Genomic DNA, 15,442 nt, shown 5'->3' with positions numbered 1-15,442 from the left:
AAGCTCCCGGGAACATCATTTCTCCGAGGCCAGCTTATCCCACGGCGACCCTCTCAAAAGTTCCGCCGCGCGACTGCTTCTCGACCATTCACGGAGGGAAAGTTCACAACAAAGGCCAGCCAAGATGCCTCAAGCTCAGCCGGAATTGAAGAAGGTATTGTTTCTTTTTCTCTTCCTTTCCCTTCCTCCTTTCTCCGCCTGGTCTGATAACTAACCACGCTTCGAACTCCCACAGTACATGGAAAAGCGGATCTTTTGCCAATTGAACGGCAACCGCAAAGTCATTGGTATCCTGCGAGGCTACGATGTACGTCCTTCCCCGTCCCTACTATGCCGCGGCTTTGGATTCGCGCTTTCTTCGTCTTCCGAACGAATGTGTACGCCATATCCCGCGCGGAACAAAGGTCTGACTTGGTTGGGTTGCAGGTATTCATGAACATCGTTCTCGACGAGGCTTTTGAGGAGAAGACCGGTGGTGAGAAGGTTGCTATTGGCATGGTGGTATGTGATAGCGCGATATATCGAGGGCTGCGGTTCTCGAATTCGCTGGGCGCGGCTAATCAGTTTCTCTACCAGGTCATCCGGGGTAACTCTGTCGTCATGCTTGAGGTGAGCCAATTTTCTACCGGGTATCGCGCATTCCATGGACTTTGCAGATCGCTAACGCAATCTCTCTCAACAGGCTCTGGAGCGGATAAGCGACAAATAAATAGACGTCGGGTCGGAAATGCGCCCTCGCTGCCGGGATGGACAAGGCGGGCTAATTGTTTGTTTGTTTTAAATAAAGTACTGGAGTTTTAAGGGTCGGTTGTTGCTTTTTCATGGTCTGGTCGAAGAAATACCAATTTCGGTCTCCTCACATCCTTTTATTAACGACGAAAGAAAAAAATGGCACTCCAATGTTCGGAGCTTAAGGGTTCTAGGAGCTTGCTTCCCTTTGTCTGTCTGCCCTTTTCCGAAGAAGAAAATTATCTCTTGATAGACTATCTGATGATTGAATTGCTATGCAAGACATCGACATTCATGGCAAAAGCAAAATCCGATACCGCATCAAATGAACCGGGGTAAAGAAGCCGGCGGAGGTTTTTAGAAGCAGAAGTCCCCAAAACTGATCAAGCAAACGCAACATAAAAATGATTTAAACGGGGAATTGAGAGAAAAAGAAAACAAAAATCGATTCCACCATCGCGCCATGAAATTTCCCCTGCCAACCTGCCTCCGTGGTTTTAAGAGAGAAGATAGAAAAAGAAAAGATCAGAAGTATAAGTTACATGAATAAAGTAGAGGCCCTGTTTGAATTAGTAAGAACTTATTTCGGCTTCTGGCCGAACTTCAGCTTTAACTTGAACCCGCCACCAGGGGTGGATGGCGTGGACGGAGTAGCTGGATTGCGAGGTGACGCTTGGGGCGCAGGGGAGGGAAGTTTTGGAATATGCAGTTTGGGTGTGGACTGCGGTGCTGGAGTCGGGGGTTGGGACGAGGTCTTGGGGACGACCTTCGACTGCTTGAATGTGATACGAGGTCCAGGGGGTGGCATTCCCTGTTCTTCTCGTTTGCGCTTCGTGGGAGCGGCAGTTGAATCCTTTGAGGGGCCGAGGGTGGTGCGTACACGGTTGGATCGGAAAAAATGCATTCGGCCCTGGAACAGGTGAGCAATGATGTCAAGGGGAATAGATAAGCTAAGTCACATACCTTTCCGAGGTGTTTCACCTTCCAGTACCGCGGGTACTTCAGAGAGACCTTCACTGAGGTTACTGGGTTATATATGATTCGACAGAGGTCGGCGAATTCAGAGAGCTCTAAAATGCCAATGCAGGGGGAGTTGCACGCAGCCCAAAGCGCTTCCTTCAGAACCTGATCGCCGGAGACTTCGAGTTTGAGCGCCTCCATGGCGCCAGTGACGGTCTGCTTTCGTGCCAAAGTTGCCTGACGGACTTCAGTTGATGACTCCTGTTCAATGATGAGACCGTCGCCAGAGGCTGGCGCCTGGTTGTCTGATTCGCGGCCAAAAGCCACGGGAGCGAGGGCCTTGCCAAACAGGCTATGAAGCCGTCGTCGAAGCCAGGCAGAAGAGTCGTTGGACATGGTGAAGATGAACCATTTGAGAAGTTCTGGGCTCTTGAAAACATCCATTTCCACAAGGCACTCGAACGCATCCAGGCGAAGGAGGTCGTACGTGCCAGCCCTAGTGTAAGGCAGGAATTGCATAATATCCATGTCCACTATGTTGGCCTGCATGAGCTGCATCTGGCAACGGATGGCTGCACGAGAATAGACGTTCTGGAACGAGCTTGACCACTCGTCCATTCGTCTGTAGCGATCGATTTCGGCTAAAGCGTCTTTTTCCAACTCTTCTTCTTGCCGTACCTCAATCATTCCTTCCATATCGAAGTCTTCAACGGGCGCCGACTCGACTTTGCCCAGCATGGCGTGACACAAAGACTGCATTAACATCGCGACGTAGAAATTATCGGAGTACTATGAGAAGAATGAGTAACAATTATACCATAGTCGAAGCATCACAGTTACTCACCTCGTTATTGGAGTTGTCATTGAATTTCAGCTTGTCATGCAAAAACCGCTTGACCCGCATTGGAGTCTTGCCTCCATTGTCACGCACTTTTGATATGGCTTCCGGGATTATCAACTGTAGCGCATACGCTGCCCGGTCAGAAAAGTCGTTTGAGCGGGTCATCGGCGAGTTTGGGAGGCAGAACAGCTCCTGGAACGCTCGTTCTAGATGGAACAAGCCTAGCCAGTTGATTTCTTCCTTCGCATGCTTGACAAGAGCTCGAACTGCAGCAGCACGGATTCCGTGAAAGTATCTCCGATCCATCAAGGTTCGAACAAAAATTGTAGAGATTAGCGGATGCTCTCGCTGGGCGGCCATGTACTGTAAGGACTAATAATTGGGTCAGAATCTTTGCTCAAGAGTAATCAAGGGAAGGAAAATGCGAACCTCTAACTGGGCAACAACATCTCGGTCTTGTTGAAGCTGAGAGAGGTACATGTAGCCCGGCATTACCAATGAGAGTTTGCAGATCCATTCGAAATCCGCGTCCATGCGAATCCACTCGTAAGACTCTTGGCCCATTCTTTCCTCGTCCTCTTTGCTCCAATCGGCCAGTTTCCACTCTTGCATCTCCTCTTCACTCTGCAGCACATCCCCTAAACAGTAAAGCAAGACATCTTCCTGCGCCTCCGCGTTGGGATCGCCAGAGACGAGGGCAGCACGCTCCTTTTGCCTCTTGTTCCGCTTGAGTCGCTTGTACTTGGTGTTATAAGGAATATCAAATTTGGTGACACCTTCCTTGATCTCAACAATGTGCTCGTATGGCGTGCCATCGGCTTCGTGAATTCTTATCGTCATGGAACCCGTAAAGACCGGCTGAACGGCGCCTGCATAAACCCCGCGGATTTCCTCCTTGACATCACGCATGAAAGAGTTCTTTTCTAGGTCACGAGTACTCGGCTGTTCCGATTGAACTTGCTTGATCATCATCTCGACGACCAACTTCTTCTTGTTGAACCTCTGTGTGGCTTGGAACCGCGGACAGCCAGCACCATATACCCATTGGGTGAAGAAGGCGTCTAGCCTTGCATGACCAAGTTTCTCGCATGTCTTCTGAAAAGAAGCTGTGGTGATGGCACCATTGGACATGTCGCCCGTTCGTGACGTAAGGAAGAGTCGAGATATAATACGGGGCATTGTCGCCTTTCCACTCGCCTTCATGAGTCGTCGGTCCAGGATGAATAGAACAAGGGGCGCCTTCAGTGCGATAAACTGAATTTCAGATGCATCCAACTTCAGGTAGTTGCCCATGTCGTGTATCGATGGACGTTCATAATCTAGGTCACAAACTCGGTCGGACATTTGCTTCATTCGAAATCGATATTCGTTATTCCCGCAGAGTTTCCTCATGAATGTATCGGTGATGTACCAAGCCACTCCGACGGTAACCCAGGTGTCAGCATGTGTCTGTGGCACGATGTTGACCCCGATCCACTGACACGACAAAGCGTGAACCAGCGTGCGCGTGGAATCATACATCGTGTCGATGATGTCTTCGGGAAACAAGAGATGGTTGCTGCAAATCGACAAGCACGCTGTCGGCAAGGTTTCCTCGGGCGTGTCATCAACAAAACACATCTTGTAGCTTGAGAACGGATAGGACCCGTAGTTCAGCGAAAAGAAATCGATGGCCTTTGCCATGGGGAAGCACGTATTCCTAAGCTCATCGCCTCTCCCCGGCAGGCAAAAGCCATGAAGCGGAATTGCGTTCAGGCCAAGCTGTTCATCCTGGTCACTTTCTCGAAAATCAGAAAGGTTGACATATTCAAAGGGACCAACAGCGAATCCCACTTGCTGGGCCGATAATTGAGTAATGCACGCGAACGATACGGTTTTCTTGCTCGAATCCTTCGGGTCAATAATTTCATCGGTCATGTCTCCAGAGCAAACCACCGACATATCTAAACCCTCATCGTCCGGGGAGATATATCGCCCATGGCCCGACGAAGACTTGTTGCGACTAGATGGGCCGGCTGCGGATGGGTCCCGGGATTTGCGATCAAATACGTCCCCCAGCGAGCATGGCGTTTTTATCGAGAGCTCCCATGTGCAACGAGACAAAGGGTCGTCAACGCAGGGAAACAGAGGACATCCGACGCCATACCCCAGTGAATTTGTTGTGTAGACGTGCGGATAGCGCCTGTCACCGTTTTCCATGCCGACAAACTGCAGTCCCTCCCGGATAGTATCAATGACAAACTCGATATTCACCGTCACCGCCGTAAACCGAGGGAGCGAAGTGTCGGCCGCTTTCGAGCTTGTAAGCCCTTCAGCATCATCGCCAGCGCCGGTCGCTCGCAGGGCCATCTGGTCCTGGGCTTCAATAGAGGATGGGTCGAGCTCATCGATTTTGACGCTTTTCGGGACGGTCACAAACAACTCGGCTTCCGGCGGTGACTTCACGAGGGTGTCTATTCGAGACGACAGTCGCTGATGATAATGAGGACCGTACAGTTGAAGAGTATCGTATGAGTTCGTATGCTTAAAGGGTGTGGTCTTTCCACCAACAGTAATGCGCTTGATCTCGCCCTGTCGGAAACTCAATCGGATAACGCGAAAGTCCTTTTGCTGCGGATGGATGGTGATTTCTGTTTTCCCCTTCAGGCTCTTGTTCGCAAAGTCTATCTCCAGTTCGACCTTCTGATGCGCAACGGTAAAGCCCAGCCCCGACCAGTCAGGGCTGGCGCCGGCCTCAACGACGCCTGGCATTGCGCAAAATACTCAGTCGTGCACTGCGCCGCGAGCGCCTGGCTGACCAGCCACCGTCATGTCCAAGCCCAGAAAACAACAGGCAGAGTTGTCAGTTATCGGTCTCCGATGATGCTGATCTGGGCAGAGAGGCCGGAAATCGGTGGGGGCGAGGGTATATGGACGGTCCTAAAAGTTGAAGCTGTAACGGCGGGCGGGGAACAGCAGTTGTAGAAGGAAGGGTAAGAAAAGTCGTGAAGAAAAGGTTCGCCTGGGAGAAACCGAACAGACACCAGACAATAAAGAATGACAAAGGTTCGCAGAGAAGACAAGTTGGTAGGTGAAAAGCAGGAGACGCTGAAAAGAAAGGCTTTTCCCTCGACCTGAAGCATTCACTCGCTCACCTTCCGCTCATGTCGCGTTTGTTGCTTCGAAGCTGCGGAGCTTCAGACCGCCGGGCACGTGATGCCCGCCCGAGGACAGAACGTTCGCCGATCCTCTCCTTCTCCGTCCGCCGGTCCCTTTTTTTCTCCTTTTACGGTCCTTTTGGACGGATATCTGCCTTTCGTTGACTCGCGGCTTTCTCTTGTTCGCGTTGCTTTTGCCTGACCGGGTGTTTGATAGCGCTTGACTTATCTCTCAAAAGCAATTTACCGTTCCTGCGCCATTTACCCTGTCTAGTCGCATTCCGCGCCATGAACTATTGAAGTCGATCATAGCACCCATTCGGCCTCTTTTGTTCTTTTTTTTTTTCTTTTTTTTTGTCTTCTTTAGAATATATCAATTGCTTTCTTTGTGCGAAAATGAGTGGAATTTTTAGAAAGGTCCAAGGTTAGTCGTCATAACGCAGTCAATTTGCATAAATTATCGATGGTCAGATATTAATCGCCCTTCTTATCACAGCGATCCAAGACTCGCTTTCCGACGATGTGCTCCTACCGCTCAAAAGTTACAAGTACTCGAGTGTGGACAAGTCATTTATATCCAGATATATATTAAAGCATTATGTGCGGCACCTTGACACCATTGCTTTGTACCCTCCCATCTCTGACAACCAGCCGGTGGAAACAGTGGAATGCGTTCGTGGAAGTTTTACCACTATGGTTGGCTCCTAATATGGTGACGCTTCTGGGATTCATGTTCATCGTGGGCAATGTGATGCTCATTGAGGTCTACATGCCAGACCTCATTGGACCGGTAAGGGCGATTGTCCGGTAATACTTGGGTTTGCTGGTACTGAGACGCTTTCTTGAAGGGACCCTCTTGGTTATATTACAGTTTCGCTTTTGGCATGTGGATGTAAGAGGGCTGCATAACTTACTGTCGATCTCCTGGGCCTAACAAAGATCTAGGTATTCGACTCTGGACAACGTCGATGGCAAACAGGCCCGAAGAACCGGAACATCAAGTGGACTGGGAGAGTTATTTGAGTTAGTACTCCTTTTCGGACCGGATCAGAAGGGCGCTGATGATTTGCAGTCATGGAATTGATTCATTGAACTGCACTCTTGCGAGTCTTCTGGAGACTGCGGCGATGGGTCTCGGCTCCACCCAACTCGGCGCATACACGGCTATTGTCCCGTGCCTTGCGATGTATTTCTCGACCTGGGAGACTTATCACACGCACACACTTTACCTCGGGTACTTCAATGGTCCTACAGAGGGCTTATTGGTTGCCATTGGCTTGATGATTGCATCCGGTTACTATGGACCTCAGATATGGTCCCGACCCATCGTCGAATTCTTGAACTACCCTCAAATCTTTGGAAACAACTCCGTGAAGGATATTTGGATTCCGTTCCTCCTTCTCTCGTTCTTCGTGGGACACCTGCCGGGGTGCGTTTACAACGTGATTGTTGCTCGGAGACAGCAGAACCTTCCGTTGACCCCGGTCTTCAAGGAGTGGGTTCCAATGATCGTGTTCACCGGCTGCAACCTGGCCTGGCTTCTTTCGCCCTACTCGATCATCTTGGCCGATGACCGACTGGTCCTATACTGCTGGGTGATTTCTTTCGTCTTTGGACGGATGACTACCAAGATCATTCTTGCTCATCTCCTCCGACAGCCGTTCCCCCACTGGACCGTTCTGCAGATTCCTCTTGTTCTTGGCGCTGTGCTGGTCAACCTTCCGCGAATTGGCCTTCCCGGGATCAGTGGATGGGTGGAGCTGCTGTACCTCCGGCTTTACCTCGTCGTTGCATTTGTTGCCTACATGCACTGGGCCTTTTTGGTGATCAACCGGATCACCACGTTCTTGGGAATCAACTGTCTCACGATTCGAAAGGACAAATCTACGGCCCGGGACCGGGCCTACCGCGAATTTGGAGAGGCAAACCAGGAGGATCCCAACGGCAACGCCGATCCCAACAAGGGAGCCCTCAAAAGCCATTGACTCGCTCGCTCGGAGAGCACTCCCTTTGAGAGGCCAAGCAAATGGTATACATTTGGTCCCCCCGGAGCAGATCAACCCAACGGGGAACCTCTTCTTCGGTGAATTCTTTCCGGTGTAACTGACGCCACTCCGATGCCACATGCCCCGTTCATTTTCCGGGTATATATGTTTCTGTCCATACTTATGTTTCTAATGCCCCCTTTGGATATGCCGCCACTGCATGGACTGATGAACTGAATGACTTCTGTTGATGGCTGACGCAAATGTTTCCTCTAGTGAAACCTTTTTGTTTTATTTGCAGTACATAGATGCATTGGTATGCTATTATATTAATATGAATAGATCTGTATTTAATTTACTCAGTGGTTTGCTACGATACATAATAATGCAGAGAGTGTGCATGCAGCGTTTGGCCATGCCGTGGTTAAGCCTCCCGCAAGCTACTAGTTGCCCTGACGGATCTGCAGTGGCGTTGGAGCTTGTAGGACGGAGTCGCTGTCAGTGAAACGCCGCCGTCGGAGATCTACCGGCGAACCGGCCAACAGGGCAGAAGTCCGCCAGAAATGCGATAAGAACGACGTAGGACTGATATGCCTGATCAGGCAGGGCCCCCGGCGCATTTCCCCTGCAGAGTTGCTCCGGTTATAAGCCCTTGCTGATCCAGTCTACTAGGGGGGTACAAACCCCCGCTTCTTCATCCCACAACCCCTCTGCAGATCTGCCTTCAATTCAACACGATGGGCACTTCCGACGACGTTGTGACTCCTGTCGCGACTTCCCTCGACAATAATGGCTCCGATATTATTCAGGTCCAGAATGCCGATGAATTGCGATTGGCCCAAATGGGTGCGTTTCTGCAAGCCAAAGCTTCTTTTCATTCGAGGTGATGGTTTCTAGATAGCGACAACTGCTAATCTCCTTGATCAGGCCATAAGCAAGAATTGAAAAGACATTTCTCGGTATGGAGCTTGATCGGCTTGGCTGCAAACTGTACCATTTCCTGGACTGGTAAGTTGATCACTTCAGATACTCGGTATGATGTGGTGATGAGTCTAACACATCTATTCACAGGTCTAGGTCTCGGTCTGATTACATCCATCGATGCGGGCGGTCCTGGTGCCTGTAAAGTCGACGCCTACACACTATAAGCGAGATCATACATTGACTGATCTAGTGATTTACGGGTTCATCCTGGTCTTCATCCTCCAATGCTTTCTGGGAGCTTCCCTGGCGGAATTCGTCTCGGCATACCCTGTTGAAGGTGGGATGTATCACTGGATTGCAGCGATCGCTCCCAAGCGTTACAATAGTCTTCTGAGCTTTGCAACTGGTTGGAGCACGGTGTTTGGATGTAATGGCCCGGAAGCCTCTGGTTTTCTGTATCATGGGAAAGCTGATCCAATTAGGGATTTTCACGACGGCCTCAACGAACCTCATCTATGCCTCTACTTTCATCGCTCTTATCGCGCTATACAAGACTGATATGGTGCTCCAGCCCTGGATGACCTTTGTGGCTTATCAGGGCCTCAACATCCTCACCGCGAGTGTGGTCATGTTCGGTAATCGCTTCATTCCAATGATTAACAAATTTTCGTGTAAGTCAAGTACCTACCAATGGCTTGGGCAGCAGGATCCCGAGCTAAACGCTGAAAGTGGTTTATCTCCAACTTGCATGGTTTGTCACTATGGTCACAGTGGCTGCGGCAGCTCCGAGCCATAACCATGAAAAGTTTGTTTTCCGGACTTGGATGAACAATACTGGCTGGGACAATAATGTGATATGCTTCATTACTGGTCTTGTGAATCCGCTGTACGCCCTCGGCGGACTGGATGGAATCACTGTATGCTCTGTTTCTCACCAACCGCCATTATTCGTTGCTGATATTAATTACAGCATATCACTGAGGAGATGCCAAATGTGAGTCATGATCTCACTGTGCCCTAAACTAGCTGTAGCTAAGATCTTCCAGCCCGGAAAGAATGCCCCTTTAGCCCTAGGTTTGTTCCAAAACAGCTGATTTGCAGTACTTAAGCTATGGCTCAGCTAACATATATATCTAGCCTGCACTCTGAGCATCGCTTTCGTGACCGGTCTATCTTACATGCTCAGCCTCATGTTCTCTGTACAAGACTATGGAAGTTTGGCAGATACTCCAACCGGCCTACCGTTGGCAGAAATCTTTCGGCAAGCAACTCAAACACGAGGGGGTGCATTTGGCCTAGTCTTCCTAGTGTGGGTGGCTCTAGGACCATGCATGCTTGGAGCTCAGCTCAGTAGGTCTATTAAGTACCTTACCATTGCAGTCATCTAAACTTGCCGCAGGTACCGGAAGAATTTTCTGGGCATTTGCTCGAGATGGCGGTCTTCCCTTCTCAGGAGTGTGAGTAGCGTGCCGGTCAATGACCGTCTGTGGATTCTGTTAACTCTTTCCAGTTGGGCCAAGGTTAACGTGCGGCTGGGCTCTCCGTTCAATGCGCAGCTGTGTGTGACTGTCATCGTATCACTGCTGGGTTGTATCTACCTTGGCTCGAGTACGGCCTTCAATGCTATGATGAGTTCCGCAGTGTACGTAACCCGTTCTGTTTCTCATTGGCCTCTTTGACATGCTTTCAAAACTGACGGATCGATTCAGAACGATTAACAACATTGCATACCTGGTTCCAATCCTGACGAACGTAATCCTTGGCCGCAAGACAATGCATAAAGGGCCCTTTTTCATGGGTTCTATTGGCGGCATGACGGTCAACATCATAACCATTGCGTGGCTGGTGTTTGCCATCGTGTTCTTTTCGTTCCCGTACTATATGCCAGTGACAAGTATGTTTCTCCGAGTTTATTAATAGGACAGCAGTTCTCCACATTGGACCAGGAACTAATGCGTCACTTAGAATCCAACATGAATTACACCTGTGCATGCGTCGGGGGTTTCCTTGTCCTCGAGCTGATGTGGTGGATAGTTGCTGGAAAGCGGTACTCTAAGAGCATGCAGAAGGCAAGGGAGGAAGAGCACAATGCTGCCCGAGCTGTGATTGTCAACCCACAGGACAAGACCTAGATGTATCGGCTACTCTGTACGATTGAGATGGATTGGTCAATCGGTCAATCTCTCTGTGCCATGGATGGCCACTAGCTGTGTGATTCCGAGGCTTTGACAATGAAGCGTTTCTTCTAAATTGATGTTTTCCCGTAACATAAGATCTGCCGGCGGAGTATTTCATCATTCACCTACTCCGTGGCTATTTTATATATAGTAAGATCATAAAATTCTCGCTTCCCAGGCGCAGCCAATTTAGCCGTTTCAGGCGTCTCTTTCATTCGTGTGGATTATTTGGATCGTTTCAATTGGTATTCAATCCTTTTAGGTCACCGCGATAGCCCTCGACTCCCGAATTCCATAATCAGGACTAGAGAGCACATCAATGTCTCAAGAACATGTCAATTTCCAATGATAGGCATTGCAAACAAGCAGATCAACTGCCTGGTTAAAATATATAATCGCCACACGGGCCTATGCAAGAATGATAAAAGGAAACAAAACATAAGCACCTCTACTCCGAGCACTCCGATGCAGCAATATGAATAACCGACATAACATCATAGTAATAAAAATCACAAGAATCAACAATAATTTCACAGCTGACTATTAACACATTCTGCCAAAAAGGAAGTCCTTGACGATTGGCGAGCTAGAGAATTCGGGGTTCAAAAGTATACAGCTGTAGGAAAGCAGGATGGTCAGGATTGCTTCTCGTGGAATAGGAGAGGCTGGGCGGTTGGCAATACTCACTTCAAAAAATATTCTAATCCAACTCGTCTGGATTCGAGGAAAGAGGGGCGGAATTTGTCTAGTGAAGTTGGTTAGACGTGTTTGTGTTTTGGGCGGATTGTCCAGTACGCACAGAGAACGCTCTTTGGGGGGAGAGCCGGGAGGGCGTTCTTTGCGTGTGGGAATGATGCGACAAGCTGCTTTCGTAGATCATCGAATTCGGAGTACCTAGTGGGGTCAAAGGGCAAGGTCAATGAAGGTCCAGTGAGGTAAAAAAAAAAGGGATGGCTGGCGTCGTGCAGGTGTATACATACCTCATACGAATGGTGATGGGGCCACCCTGACAAAGGAAGTTAGCAAGCTATCCTGTGCAGCGAAGTCCGTGGTTTCGGGTCCAAGCTGGGAACCGTCATACCTCCAGTGTCTGGATTGTGCAATTCCAGACCACATAGGACCCAATGCCAGTTTTGCCTTGCACCACGACATGATCGTTAACCGATACACTTCGAGCCCAGAGGCCCCGGCTCGTCTCCGAATTCGGGTCCTCCGTATGATCTTCTAGTGTGATGGCTGGGAACCGATCGAGCGAGGCCTGGGATGCACGGGACGCATTCCGATGGTGAGTCCAGTATGGCGGAACTATGCCGGACACGGGGCGATCTTTGGACGAAGTGTGAGGCGGATTATTGCGGGCCTGGGGCAGCGCTGACCCATTGCTGGCGCTGACCCCATCCGAGGACGATGCAGCCGTCGGGGATTCGGGACGGTGAGGGCTCGAGACAGAAGATCGGGAGGGGGAGGATGGCCGAGGCACCAGACCAGTCTCCTCATTCGCTGGCTCCATCCATTTAGGTCTTCCGAGGGAGTACAATTGACGAAGGGAGTGGGCGATTTCTGGCGGCAACTAAGAATAAGTTTCGATGCAACCAGGCTGGTCGGGTGGAAGGCGTGCGAGAACCGGTGGCGGGGAATAAACCAAACCGGTAAAATTCACAGATAAAAATACGACCAAACTCAAAATAAAAATAAAAAGAAACAAAAGGATACAAAAAAGAGAGAGGGAGAGAGGCAAGGGCAAGAGTGGCGTTTGATATCACTCACGGCGAGGTAACTAGTTGAAGCTTGCTAGGGGTCTGGGTCAGCAGGTCGGGTTTGGACCGCTTTGACAGGTGGAAAGTGCGGGGACAAAAAGAGGAGAAGAAAAACAAAAAAAAGACCCGACAGGACAATTGATAAGATCGGAGGTTTCAGATGGCAGAGGAAGCCGGACAAGGATCAGAGTGACAATCAATACCGCAGAGGCAGAGACTCGCCAGGTCGACACAAAGAACGGCCGGTCGCCTTCCCGCGTAGGAAATGCTGGGGAGCATCACGGGACTGCCAAGACCCCCGGCCCCGACCGCCGCCACATGACCAGAACTGCGAAGGTCTTGGATTTCGCATGGAAAAACCACCCACTCCTGCGTCCTCCCACTGGCCAGACTCATCAGACTCAGCGTTGGCTGCCATCGTTGACTCACGTATCTGACTCTCCATGACTACTGCGTACGAGAAACGAGCATGCCCCCTCCCTATCTCTCCCGCAAGACGGGCCATGATTTGGCCCGGTGAGCCAACGCTCTTCGGATCAGTCCATTGCAGAACTACCACCTAGCCGTGCTACCCTTTCCTGCTAGCGACATTACTAGGGCCCGCGCTAGAAAAAGCCAAGCGTCGTTGGACCCAATCAGTCCGCCACAATCTCGGGTAATCATCAACCCCAAGTGAGACATCCTGGGCCCGTCCTTGCCGGAGGAAAGCAGCCATCAATCACAATGGCTCCGACTTATCGGTTGGCTCTTCTGTTTCCAAGACATTCCAGGGCCATGTGAGGGTTGGATTTTGCCTCAAGTGGCCGGAAGAGGACGCGTCGTCGCCATCAAACTCCTAAAGATAGAACGGCCAGAGAGGGGGAAAAGAGTCATGTCACTCATCGGACGCTCTATGGCTCCATGCAGACCAGGGTATGCCTCCCGGCTAGCTGCCCCGGATCGACATGGCTCCTTCTTTTTTTTTTTTTTTTTCTTCCTTTCCCTTTCCCTCGGCCAAATTCTTTGTCTTGCGTGTTTCTGTGCTGCAGCTCTAGCTGGTTTCATTATTCCTTTCTGGGTACATTTTCCTGGGTATATGGAGTATGGAGTCTGTGTATGTATGTAATTAATGTGAAATGGGTCCTCCTCGTGTTTCCTAATGAAATGGTCCGGTTAACTGACCGATTGTCTAAGACCGTCTGTTTTCTTAGCCCCGACTAATGGGCCCCTAAATTACTGGAACTCTACATGAAGCTCTAGGAGGTCGGTAACGCCAAATGGTCTGGAGCTTAGGGAAGATAGCGCCGCCACCCCAACCTCGTTTGGGAGGGCCAAAGTAGTACGGTGTGGTAGTCTGACTACATATATATGGGCCTGGCGGAACGGGGTCTGTCGCTAGTATGAATTCTCTTTTCCTCCATCCATTCACCTGGCCCCCTCTCAGTCCCTTTCTCAATCTCCTCACTTCGATTTCCCTCGTCTTCTTTTATTCTCTACATCCACCGCGGGCGTTCCATTCTAGGCGTCAATAAATCTCACTTCTATTGATTACCCGCAGTCGGGCTTTTTGCCTTGATCCCCTAATTCGGTTGGTATACCTGTATGAGGTTCTCCTTTTGAGACCTGTCATTCTGCGGTTCTTCAGGCTTACGATTTGGATCACGGACCAGACCGAAGGCTATCTAGACCTCCTTCTTTCATCAACAGCCATTTTATCATACAAAATGCTTTTTCTACATTCTCTCGCTCTTCTCGCCTCCGTCGCTGGACTGGTGAACGGCCAAACCATTGATCCAAGCACCGTTGCGGAATCCACCAGAGGTATGTTTCCGGACAGAACCCTCCCGGATCCTCGATCCTGTATTGTGCTTACGCTCTTGGTAATGATAGAACAATGGTGTCAATCGCAGACCTCCGCCTGTCCACTTCTGTGCCTCCAGGTGCCTGGAGCGTCGAACAAGCCCAAGGACAACGACTGCAGCGCGGTAAGGCCGTTTTACCTGTCGATTTGGACAACATTCTGGTCAAGTTCTATTGCTGACAGCTTTGGTCGAACATAGAAAACTTTGGACTATTCTTGCGTCTGCAGTAACGGCGTTTCTCCCAATGCTTCGGAATACTCCGAGACGATGCCCTACTTCATTTGCACGGAGCAGAACAACAAATGTGTGAATGCCTGCGACAACGGCGATTCTAGCTGCCAGTCGGACTGCCGCAATGACCATCCCTGCGGAGCTCAGAACCCCAAGCGCGTCAACAAGACCACTGCCACTAGCACTATTAGCACTCCGGCTGCCACCACCTCTCTGGCTCCTTTCACCGGAGAGGCCGATGGAAAGGAGGGTCTTGCTCCCAGACAATCGGTTGAGATGGGACAGGTCTACGGCATGGTTGCGTTGGTTGGCGCTTTCCTCGCGGGCTTTACAACCTTGCTCTAACTGCCTTTCCAATGGCCACTTCTCGGTATCTGGTTTGAGATTTTCCTGGCTCTGAAATCATAGGACGGTCATCTCTCGATCCCGCTCCTTGTTTCTTTCCGGTAATAGCATATTTGCCTACATTGCACTTGTCTTTTCAGCGTTACGTGGAGCGTTTCATTTCTTCTCCTTTCGATTCTATGGTTTATCGTCCACGCATGTCATAATGGTTCTGTCCCATAATAATATTCGCGTGTTCCTTGATGCGCTTAACTAGAAAGAACAGAATTTCTAGAAACTTTAAAAATCAGCGAAGTAAACGGACTTTTATCAAATAGCCCTTGACATCTGCACATGATATTCACTTGGACAGAGGGCTTGCATTAACTTAATATGCAATTATACTGCGTGGTCGGTAGGTGAAACTGTTGCCTTGCACATACTTCAATGTAATCGGTGATGGACAGGCACAAGGCGGTGACCGAGGCGGTGAACACTGGGGTCGGAATGGTTGTTGATATCGAATCATCGATCAT

At 50.0% G+C, this 15,442-nt stretch overlaps 6 protein-coding genes across 6 annotated transcripts; 4 read left to right on the top strand and 2 right to left on the bottom strand.

Annotated features, from left to right (window-relative positions):
* Positions 1–78: 78 nt before the first annotated feature.
* On the top strand, positions 79–1,209 carry P170DRAFT_435853 (putative small nuclear ribonucleoprotein SmG). The gene is made up of 5 exons (XM_024849035.1): positions 79–154; positions 236–307; positions 427–501; positions 577–609; positions 683–1,209. The coding sequence occupies exons 1-5, from the start codon at positions 125–127 to the stop codon at positions 707–709; spliced, it is 237 nt and encodes a 78-aa protein (XP_024705982.1). The 5' UTR covers positions 79–124; the 3' UTR covers positions 710–1,209.
* On the bottom strand, positions 1,013–5,657 carry P170DRAFT_508825 (transcription initiation factor TFIID subunit TAF2). Its single transcript, XM_024854607.1, has 4 exons — positions 2,960–5,657; positions 2,534–2,902; positions 1,693–2,478; positions 1,013–1,639 (listed from the first exon to the last, which is right to left on the bottom strand). The coding sequence occupies exons 1-4, from the start codon at positions 5,279–5,281 to the stop codon at positions 1,310–1,312; spliced, it is 3,807 nt and encodes a 1,268-aa protein (XP_024705981.1). The 5' UTR covers positions 5,282–5,657; the 3' UTR covers positions 1,013–1,309.
* A 143-nt stretch (positions 5,658–5,800) lies between these two features.
* Positions 5,801–7,992, top strand: P170DRAFT_406040 (sn-1,2-diacylglycerol cholinephosphotransferase). The gene is made up of 6 exons (XM_024846608.1): positions 5,801–6,091; positions 6,164–6,267; positions 6,332–6,457; positions 6,516–6,559; positions 6,613–6,690; positions 6,740–7,992. Exons 1-6 carry the CDS (start codon positions 6,064–6,066, stop codon positions 7,650–7,652), a joined length of 1,293 nt encoding a protein of 430 aa, XP_024705980.1. The 5' UTR covers positions 5,801–6,063; the 3' UTR covers positions 7,653–7,992.
* Positions 7,993–8,204: 212 nt separating this feature from the next.
* Positions 8,205–10,799, top strand: P170DRAFT_508823 (putative choline transporter Hnm1). The gene is made up of 13 exons (XM_024854606.1): positions 8,205–8,498; positions 8,580–8,660; positions 8,724–8,774; positions 8,827–9,003; positions 9,059–9,247; positions 9,306–9,493; positions 9,547–9,570; positions 9,623–9,650; positions 9,714–9,926; positions 9,976–10,033; positions 10,087–10,218; positions 10,286–10,470; positions 10,542–10,799. The coding sequence occupies exons 1-13, from the start codon at positions 8,390–8,392 to the stop codon at positions 10,706–10,708; spliced, it is 1,602 nt and encodes a 533-aa protein (XP_024705979.1). The 5' UTR covers positions 8,205–8,389; the 3' UTR covers positions 10,709–10,799.
* A 503-nt stretch (positions 10,800–11,302) lies between these two features.
* On the bottom strand, positions 11,303–12,089 carry P170DRAFT_328521 (uncharacterized protein; the record flags this gene model as incomplete). Its single annotated transcript, XM_024843352.1, has 5 exons — positions 11,303–11,369; positions 11,441–11,498; positions 11,553–11,647; positions 11,734–11,759; positions 11,835–12,089. Coding segments are annotated over 5 exons (501 nt in total), but the record flags the coding sequence as incomplete, so codon positions are not given.
* Positions 12,090–13,929: 1,840 nt separating this feature from the next.
* On the top strand, positions 13,930–15,251 carry P170DRAFT_435847 (uncharacterized protein). Its single transcript, XM_024849034.1, has 4 exons — positions 13,930–14,077; positions 14,160–14,310; positions 14,380–14,474; positions 14,550–15,251. The coding sequence occupies exons 2-4, from the start codon at positions 14,214–14,216 to the stop codon at positions 14,925–14,927; spliced, it is 570 nt and encodes a 189-aa protein (XP_024705977.1). The 5' UTR covers positions 13,930–14,077; positions 14,160–14,213; the 3' UTR covers positions 14,928–15,251.
* Positions 15,252–15,442: the final 191 nt, after the last annotated feature.

This window comes from Aspergillus steynii (assembly GCF_002849105.1).
Source record: "Aspergillus steynii IBT 23096 chromosome Unknown P170scaffold_3, whole genome shotgun sequence".
Taxonomy (NCBI): domain Eukaryota; kingdom Fungi; phylum Ascomycota; class Eurotiomycetes; order Eurotiales; family Aspergillaceae; genus Aspergillus; species Aspergillus steynii.
Note: the sequence above shows the minus strand (reverse complement) of the source record. Positions and strands in the feature narration are given on the sequence as shown.

Excerpts from the sequence above, each read along its gene's own strand:
- P170DRAFT_435847 (XM_024849034.1), top strand. The coding sequence starts at position 14,214 with ATGCTTTTTCTACATTCTCTCGCTCTTCTCGCCTCCGTCGCTGGACTG. Across the intron at positions 14,311-14,379 it reads CGTTGCGGAATCCACCAGAG|AACAATGGTGTCAATCGCAG; the intron begins GTATGTTTCCGG and ends TGGTAATGATAG. Across the intron at positions 14,475-14,549 it reads AGGACAACGACTGCAGCGCG|AAAACTTTGGACTATTCTTG; the intron begins GTAAGGCCGTTT and ends GGTCGAACATAG.
- P170DRAFT_406040 (XM_024846608.1), top strand. The coding sequence starts at position 6,064 with ATGAGTGGAATTTTTAGAAAGGTCCAAG. Across the intron at positions 6,268-6,331 it reads GATATATATTAAAGCATTAT|TGGAATGCGTTCGTGGAAGT; the intron begins GTGCGGCACCTT and ends CGGTGGAAACAG. Across the intron at positions 6,458-6,515 it reads TGCCAGACCTCATTGGACCG|GGACCCTCTTGGTTATATTA; the intron begins GTAAGGGCGATT and ends GCTTTCTTGAAG.
- P170DRAFT_435853 (XM_024849035.1), top strand. The coding sequence starts at position 125 with ATGCCTCAAGCTCAGCCGGAATTGAAGAAG. Across the intron at positions 155-235 it reads CTCAGCCGGAATTGAAGAAG|TACATGGAAAAGCGGATCTT; the intron begins GTATTGTTTCTT and ends GAACTCCCACAG. Across the intron at positions 610-682 it reads ACTCTGTCGTCATGCTTGAG|GCTCTGGAGCGGATAAGCGA; the intron begins GTGAGCCAATTT and ends CTCTCTCAACAG.
- P170DRAFT_508825 (XM_024854607.1), bottom strand. The coding sequence starts at position 5,281 with ATGCCAGGCGTCGTTGAGGCCGGCGCCAGCCCTGACTGGTCGGGGCTG. Across the intron at positions 2,903-2,959 it reads ATGTTGTTGCCCAGTTAGAG|TCCTTACAGTACATGGCCGC; the intron begins GTTCGCATTTTC and ends CCCAATTATTAG. Across the intron at positions 2,479-2,533 it reads ATGACAACTCCAATAACGAG|TACTCCGATAATTTCTACGT; the intron begins GTGAGTAACTGT and ends TTCTTCTCATAG.
- P170DRAFT_508823 (XM_024854606.1), top strand. The coding sequence starts at position 8,390 with ATGGGCACTTCCGACGACGTTGTGACTCCTGTCGCGACTTCCCTCGAC. Across the intron at positions 9,571-9,622 it reads TCACTGAGGAGATGCCAAAT|CCCGGAAAGAATGCCCCTTT; the intron begins GTGAGTCATGAT and ends AAGATCTTCCAG. Across the intron at positions 9,927-9,975 it reads CATGCTTGGAGCTCAGCTCA|GTACCGGAAGAATTTTCTGG; the intron begins GTAGGTCTATTA and ends AACTTGCCGCAG.